Below are 8,517 nucleotides of genomic sequence, written 5' to 3'. Positions count from 1 at the left end.
ACCTCTGCTTTGTATCCACAGCTTTTCAGATAAAGAAAAAGTATCTTCGTCGTCTTGTGTTGACTAGCTTAACGAAGATGAGAGAGGAAAGAATTTGCACCAAAAATGAAATGGCAAGGTCTGTTCATGGTGAAAGAGGAAATGGATTTTTGTTACAAAGGGAAAAAAAAAAAAAAGACGACAGGATGAGGAGAAAGGAGAATGTTGCACGATAAAGGAGGGGCAAGTATCTGCCATGGTGAAAGAAGTGTGGATTTTGTCTTAAAGAGGAAGGAGGTGACGAAAGAGAAGGGAGAGAGAAAGAGAAGGGAGGTGAACGACGGATAAGAATGATGAAACCCTAGTTGCTTTTGTTAAATGACCCGGGTCGGGTCGCGGAATATTTTGGGCTAGTGGACTGGGTCGGTCGAATTTAGAGTATGGGCCGGTTTTTAACGAATTGGGCTAGTTATTATATAAAATAGGTTTAACCCAAGTAATTTGGGATTGATTATGGACTTCTAAATTGAAATAAAAGACCCGATAATAATAATAATGAGAAAATAATAATAACGATAATGATAATAATAATAATAATAACGAAAATAATGATAGCAAATAACTACAATAGAACAATGAAATGCGGTAAAATCTAATAATTATAGTAAAATATAATTTTCCTTAAACTGCCAAAATACTAGAAATATAAATAAATACTTAGGGAAGTCGGGACAAAATTGGGTGTCAACAATGATTTAGTGCATAGAGTTTAGCTTATACACGGAAGATTAAATCGTCGGTTCTTATAAGTATAAAATTTATATTCACAATTTAAGATGGAAATTGGACAAAGCCATCGGTATGATTGTAGCCCAAGATTAATATAATGTATTTTCATTATGGGAACGGTATAGTTCCGTCTTTTTGTGCTAGTATATTTTGTATGTATTGAACGGACCAAGTAGAGATAAGTGTTTTTGTACTGAATATATAAAACAAATTCTCTAGTTCATTAAATGTACTTATACTCTTAATCTTGATATAATTATTATGATCAATGTGATTTGTTCATTATTTTAATTTATTAAAAGGTACGACTCAATTGCGGGTCTATGTATTCCTGGTGAATTGGATAATGGCAAATTACATTTGTGAAATAATAATTAGTTGATAGAATCCATGTCTCGACTTTGAGATTGATGATACCCCTTTATGAATGCTTATAAGTCTCGTGAAACCCGCAGGTGGATTTTGTATCAGTCACATGATGTAAGTTAGCGAAATATAAAGGATTCAATTAGTCAATGAATTAAATTGTCAGTAATTTAATTTAATTGATTGGTATCTGTAATCTTAACATGGGGAGTTAATAAGTTTTAATGTATGATTTTGAAATTGAATTGAGGAGTGCAGTTACGATTTTTTAGTGGAATAATTCGTAATTTATTATGGTTGGATTAATTCAAATTTTTTGAATTAATTCCATGATAGGAAGCCTCGTTAATTAAATTATGTGGTCCCTGTTGTGCCCGAATAATAAAGAATTAAATGAAATATCATTTCTTGGTGGAAAATAAAGACCTAACGGGTTTTGAAAAAGGGAAAAAACCCTAAACCTGTAGTTATAAAATAGGGGTCTTATTCCATAAGGAGAAGAAAAGGGTTTTAGAAGTTTGTTCAACTTTTCCATAGAAATTCACCCACATGAATTTCGCAAATTCTGGTATTATTCGGGTTACACAGCAGAATCTGTGGAACTGAAGGATAACGATCTCATGGATGGTGTGTGTTCGTGGTTGAAGATTCGATTCTTGGTTGCGGTTACGCTTCAAGAGATAAGTATCAATTTTATGTTTGATTAATATCTTTATTATGTGTTATACTATCTTACGTACGAGTTCGACTTGTTATTTGCTTCGTTGCGTATACGCTGTATTCCATCAGATTGGTCCAAAAGCAAACACATGGAATCACAGTGGAGTAGGAGTGTTAGAAAGATACCCTCACTTTTGACTTTATTTACAGAAAAACCATGGTAAGATGAAAGACCCACACTTATTATATACTCCCTCTGTCCCAAAAAGATTGTCCTCCTTTCTTTTTTAGTCTGTCCCAAAAAGATTATAATCTTTCTATATTTAGAAACAATTTAACTTTATGAGATAATTTGACCATACAAATATTTAAGGCTTGTTTTGAACTACACATTTCAAAAATCTTCCTTTATTTCTTAAATTTTGTCTTAAAATCAAAAGAGAACAATCTTTTTTGGACGGAGGGAGTAGTTAAATAAAAATATATCAGGACCCTTTTGCGAAGAAACATTTTGGACTATCCATTAGCAATAAGTAGAAATTGAAAAAAGGACAAAAATGCAAAACCCACACAAGCTGCCTATTTTTTTTTTTCTCCCTTTTTCGTCACTTCAGAAGATAATAACACAAATTTAAAAATTAAACAATGTATTTTTCTTTCTATGTTTTCTTCTTTAAGCAGAGTTTTACATTTTTTTTTTCAACAGCGGAGTTTGCAGAATGTGTTTAACCACAGCTAGAACAAGAGAGCCACGTGTCATTCTTCCGAGTCCCCCAACTCCAAATTTAAGAAATGTTGCTAACCCCTACACTTCCATTTCCATTCATTTTAGTCCATAAAATCCCCAACACTCTTCGTAATACGCTCCTCAATGGACACTCCACAGCCCAAAAAAGTAGCCGTATGCGGTGGTGGAGTAATCGGAGTTTGCACAGCTTACTTCCTTTCAAAACACGGCGCCGCTGTAACTCTAATCGAACAGTCCTCCGTCGCTTGCGTCGCGTCCGGTAAAGCCGGCGGTTTCCTAGCCTTAGATTGGTGCGACGGCGGTCCCGTCGTGTGTCTCGCACGCGCCAGTTTTAATGTTCATCGATCACTCTCGGAAGAACTTGATGGACCACAATCATATGGTTATCGTCCACTCACTACCTTAAGTGTCTCTATTGACGAATTTTCTTCTTCTTCTTCTTCCCAGAATTCATTAACTTTTGCCCATATCAAATATCAATCGTATTTTCCGTCACAATTTATACGGTATTTTTCCTTTTTCGATCATCAAATGTAATTTACAGTAAGTGCATTATATTGTATAATATCATATGCAAAATAAACACTATTCTGACTTTTTTTGAACTATATGAATAAATTAAAAATAGGACTGCGATAATATATTGTGTTAAGTTACGCTATATATTCTTAATAATAAAAAAGTTCCAAAATTGATAACCCACGTAAGCTATCTCCTTTTTTTTTTTTTTGGCCTTTTTCCGATTCAGAATATACCAAAAATTCCGTATCTATGTAATTTATTTTGTTTTTCCTATAAGCAGCAGGTTACATTCACAACATTCATGAAGGTGTCATAAGCCCAGCATGAACAACAGCACCACGTGTGATATTTACTTGTCTTACTTTAACAAGTTCTGGGATTTCTTGACTTTCGATTCGCGTTTGTGTGACATGATATGGGTATGGATGTGGGTGTGGGATCGTATCCGTCTGAGTCGGCCTTGCTTTTAGGTCGCCGACCAAAATCAATGGAGAAATTGCAGACGAATCCGATGATTTTTACGATCAAAACAAAAGCTGAGATGGACTTAAAGAAAATGGAATACCTTGTATATTAAAATTTTTATGTCACTCCTTATCCTTTTATCTCCTTCCAGCTTGATCAATATTTTCTCCTCATGTTTTTCACATAATATCTCATAATTGAAGTTTTATAGTTCTATTTTTAGATATTTCAATTATTTTTATCCGAATCTTCACACCCGTATCCATACCATACCTGAATCCGTATCCTCAAATTTTAAAATTTAGATCATGAAGGATCCGACCTCTAAATCCGCACATGTATCGGACACCCGCACCTGAGTCCAGTAACTTAGATACTAACACAAATCCAAGTCCCTAACTCAAAAATTAAGAAATGTCAGTCACCCCTGCACTTCCATTTCCATCCATTTCAGTCCCCAGAAAATTCCGACAACTGCACCTAAAATCCCCTACACTCTTCCTAATCCGATCCTCAATGGACACTCCACAACGGAAACACGTGGCAGTTTGCGGCGGTGGAGTAATCGGAGTTTGCACAGCTTACTTCCTATCAAAATCCGGCGCAAACGTAACTCTAATCGAGCAATCTGCCGTGGCCTGCGCTGCCTCCGGTAAGGCTGGAGGTTTCTTAGCCTTAGATTGGTGCGACGGCGGTCCCGTCGCGTCACTCGCACGCGCCAGCTTTAATCTTCATCGCTCACTCGCTCAAGAACTTGATGGATCACAATTGTATGGTTATCGTCCACTTACTACCTTAAGTGTCTCTGTCGACGAATCGTCATCATCATCATCATCATCTTCTTCGTCGAACCGAACTGGGCCGCTTCCGTTTTGGGTTAATGGCCCAGCTAAAAGCCCACGTACTATTGGGTCAACTGATAGCACGGCCCAAGTCCATCCACAATTGTTTACTAAAACATTATTGTCCAAAGCAATGGAGGATTATGGGGTTGAGCTGGTGATTGGTAATTTTGCTTTCAGAATACTCTTTCTGTTCCAATTGACTCGCTCCGTTATACTAAAAATATATTTTTCACTTTTACTTATCGACTTTGGCATATGATAGAGAGACAAATTTTCTAAGTATATTGAGATTATATACCAATTAATATAGGTATTATGGTAAAATATGTACTATATTTATTAATCCTTTCAAAATAGACAAGTAAAAGTGAAGAAGCGAGTATGTGGTACGGTTTGACTTGGGACAAATTTTAAAAGATAGAAGAAACATTTTTTAAATTTATGGTCTAAAACAAGCATTTAACATTTGTTTGGCTATAAATCATTTCAGGGTGAAAGTTGAATTGTAAAGTTAAGTTGTTTGTAATTATAGAAATATGACATAAAAGTGAAGTGTGCCAAAAATTGGGACAAAGGGAGTAAGTTGCTTAGGTTTAGGATGGATCTAATTGTTTGAATTTTTAAATTTCTATTCAATAAGATTAGTTTTTGAGATATTTTAGTTCTTTTGCATTTTTGTTATGCAGATCTTTTACAGATTTATGTTTTCAAGTTGGCTATTTAAAGGCCTCTAAGCTTGATAATTATTGATAGAGATATTTTCTATAACTACTTTCAAACTTATTTGCTGCACCGTCTTAAAAAACCAACAGGTAAAGCGGAGAGAATCGAAATGGCGGAGGGGAAAACAAGAGGGGTAGTATTGGAAGATGGGAGAGCAATTGTGGCAGATGCAGTTGTGTTGGCACTTGGGCCTTGGACTAATAGATTTTCTCTATTGGGCTCGCTTTTAAGGGTTTATGGAATTAAAGCCCATAGTATAGTTCTGGAACCGAAAGAGCCTGATAGGATCACGCCACATGCTCTGTTTCTTACTTATTATCCGGCCCAAGGTGGGAAGCCCATGGACCCGGAAGTTTATCCTCGTCCTACAGGTGCATCAGTTTTTACAGTTGAAACAATTGTCAAATACTGGACATGTATAGAATGATGCTTGATGTGTGTCAACAGTGCATTTTATAGGTAATGCATACTAAGAATAGTATCTCATGCTATTACTTTTGCCACAACAAAGCAGTGTCTCAGCTAAAATGTACTAAATGAATTTTGGTAACTTGTGTTGAAAAATGGAATATTGGGAGTACTCGTGTAATGGACGTGCATTTTCATATCTCTATTGGGATCCTATTCACCTCTTTGAGTTAATCAAGAAATAGGTTTGATCGTCCGTTAATCAAGAAATAGGTTTGATCGTCCGTCTTTTTGATATATATCAGGCATTGGGTTCTCCGGATAATTCAAGTCGAAGCAATTGGATGCCCAATTCGGGCCTATATGACATGATCGATCAATAGATCCACCTCTGTCATATACTCCATTCATCACACTAGATAGATACATATCATATTCATGGAATATAGTATTAACTTGCCATTCATCACATGAACCATTAGTACAAAACAGTAATAGTAACACTTTTCTGGTCTTTAGAGACAATGGTTAGCTAGTTCCTTGATATGTGTATGATTGTGGCTACATGTCTCAGGTCTCACAGTGGTACTATGCTATTACTTATGGACTCCGCGTCAAATAGTAGGAACTAGGAAGAGGGGCCAATTGTGATTTGTGCCTACATGTCTCAGATCCCTTATTTCACCTGATCATTTTGTCAACAGGATGTTCTGATTAAAAAAATGGTCAACAAGATGTGCCTCCTACTACCCTCATCGTGCATCTTGTGTGAAATTAAGAAAAGAGAAGTGCTGTGGTGGCAGGAGGTTGTCTTCGAACACATTTTATCTATAGTTTTCCTTTTAGAATAGGTAAATATGCATTTTATCTATAGTTGATGTGCCATAGCCATATTTTTGAGATGGTCATGTCAGCCATGATCATAACCATTTCTACATTTAGGTGGTTTTAATGTGTGAGCTGGGATTATTGGCTTGTTCTATGATCATACTCTTGAGGAAGATCCATGTTCTATAAAGCTTTAAGCGACCTTTTTATTCTTCTCTAATTTGTATATCTGAAGCTTAAGCAAACATCATATTACTTTCAGGCAGCACTCTTTTGTTTGATGTGATGGTTCACGATGTACATGGATGACATATCAACATATAATTCCTCACTAAGTCCAAAGACGGAGAATGTTCCCATTCCAACTATTACTTAGTTCTGGTTTCAATGAACTACCTGATGTGGAAATGAATCGAGGGTTTCTCTATTTTATTGCAGACATTTCAAAATACTTTATAAGTTACATAACTAAGCAGCATGAAAAAAACTCCCCTTCTTCTTTCTTCCTTTCTGTATTCTGCATCAATACGACGATTTTATAGAATTGCATATCGAGTGCTATAATGTTAAGCTTTCATGTCCTTCAGGGGAAGTTTATATATGTGGAATGTCGGCTCAGGCAGAGGTTCCGGACGATCCAGCGCAGATCACTCCAGTTCCAGAATCAATAAACGCGCTTAAGAGAGTGGCAGCTAGTGTGTCAAGCCATTTAGTGGAAGGGGAAGCAGCTGTAAAAACAGAACAAGCGTGTATCCTACCTTGCAGCGAAGATGATGTGCCAATTATCGGGGAAGTTCCCGGTGTGAAAGGCTGTTATGTGGCAACTGGACACAGCTGTTGGGGAATTCTCAATGGTCCTGCCACTGGTGCAGCTATGGCTGAACTTGTTCTGGACGGACATGCTAGCATTGTTGATCTTAGCCGATTTAACCCAGCAAGATTTGCTAGTGTTCTGAAGAAGTAAGATGACTACAGTCAAACCTCTCTATAACAGCCATTCTGTAACAATGTTTCACTATAACAACCACGTTTTCTGTGGAAGTTACGTTATATGTTGTCTATAACAACATTTCACTATAGCAGTCAAAAACTATTGCGACAAATGATGTTATAGAGAGGTTTGACTCTATGTACAAATCTATCTAAAAGGGGAAGATGGCTTCGTATACTCGGCACTGCAATAGGCAAAAGGGTAATTTGTTGAATGAAGAATTTGTAGTTTTTTTTTTTTTTTTTTTTTTTTTTGGGAGTTTTGAAACTATTGATTAGATGTTGAGAGAAACAAGGGGATCACAATTACATTTTCATTATCGGCACAGTAAATATGGAGTCTCTCCAAGAAAATAAGGTCTCTAGACACAAATGCACTGTTTGGCAAGCAGGGTACTAAAAGCTTAATAAGGTGGGATACAGTTCTTAAGCATAATGTTACTATGGTCTTTTTTCTTATTTTCTAAACAATAGTGATGTTTGGACCAGCTTAAGCGGAACATTACTCTTCCTTTTTCATATGATATTCTTTTCTTTTTAGCCTGTTTATAAAAGAATATATATTTGAATTTATAATTTTAAACTTTCATTTTATTCGTAATGACATGCTCTTTATAGCCATAGAACTCATAACATGTTTCGAGAAAAATTAGAGATGTCTCTTGAGTTTGATCAAGTTTGGATGTTCTTCTCTTCTCCTTCCATGCTTTACTCCGAACATCGATATGAATAATTGAAGTGGAACCGAAACTATGATTAACCAGGATTTGAATTTCAGTAGACACAGAATATTATGGGTGATCACATATATGGTAAAAACTACGGGGATTTAACTGCCGCGTTTCCCTTGATCAATTTGGCTACACATTTGCCTTAATAAGCCTTAAAACTGCAGGCTTGTTCCAATTGAGTTTGATGTCTATAATTAAAGGAGATCACATATTTTAAGTGGTTAACTTATTTACATGAAAGATGCTTGAGAGCATGCGCATAAGCTTTTCAAAAATTTGAGCCGGATGTTTCTAATAGGAACATTTTATCATGTGTTTCGGTTACTCAATTGAAACAGGCCGTAGTTCGAGTGTTTATATGAATATACTGACAAATTTAAGGAGTTGATAATGCATTTGCCTTTATTTTATTCAATAATTGACAGCTAACTACTTGTCATACTCTTTTCCGGTAACATCATAT

General features: G+C 36.0%; 1 protein-coding gene across 1 annotated transcript; it reads left to right on the top strand.

Moving 5' to 3' along the window:
- Window positions 1-3,910: 3,910 nt before the first annotated feature.
- LOC132035789 (putative oxidoreductase TDA3) lies at window positions 3,911-7,501 on the top strand. Its single transcript, XM_059425906.1, has 3 exons — window positions 3,911-4,535; window positions 5,187-5,468; window positions 6,921-7,501. Exons 1-3 carry the CDS (start codon window positions 3,944-3,946, stop codon window positions 7,295-7,297), a joined length of 1,251 nt encoding a protein of 416 aa, XP_059281889.1. The 5' UTR covers window positions 3,911-3,943; the 3' UTR covers window positions 7,298-7,501.
- The last annotated feature ends 1,016 nt before the right edge of the window (window positions 7,502-8,517 follow it).

Source organism: Lycium ferocissimum, chromosome 11 (genome assembly GCF_029784015.1).
Source record: "Lycium ferocissimum isolate CSIRO_LF1 chromosome 11, AGI_CSIRO_Lferr_CH_V1, whole genome shotgun sequence".
Taxonomy (NCBI): domain Eukaryota; kingdom Viridiplantae; phylum Streptophyta; class Magnoliopsida; order Solanales; family Solanaceae; genus Lycium; species Lycium ferocissimum.
This window is presented reverse-complemented; position numbering and strand designations above follow the sequence as displayed.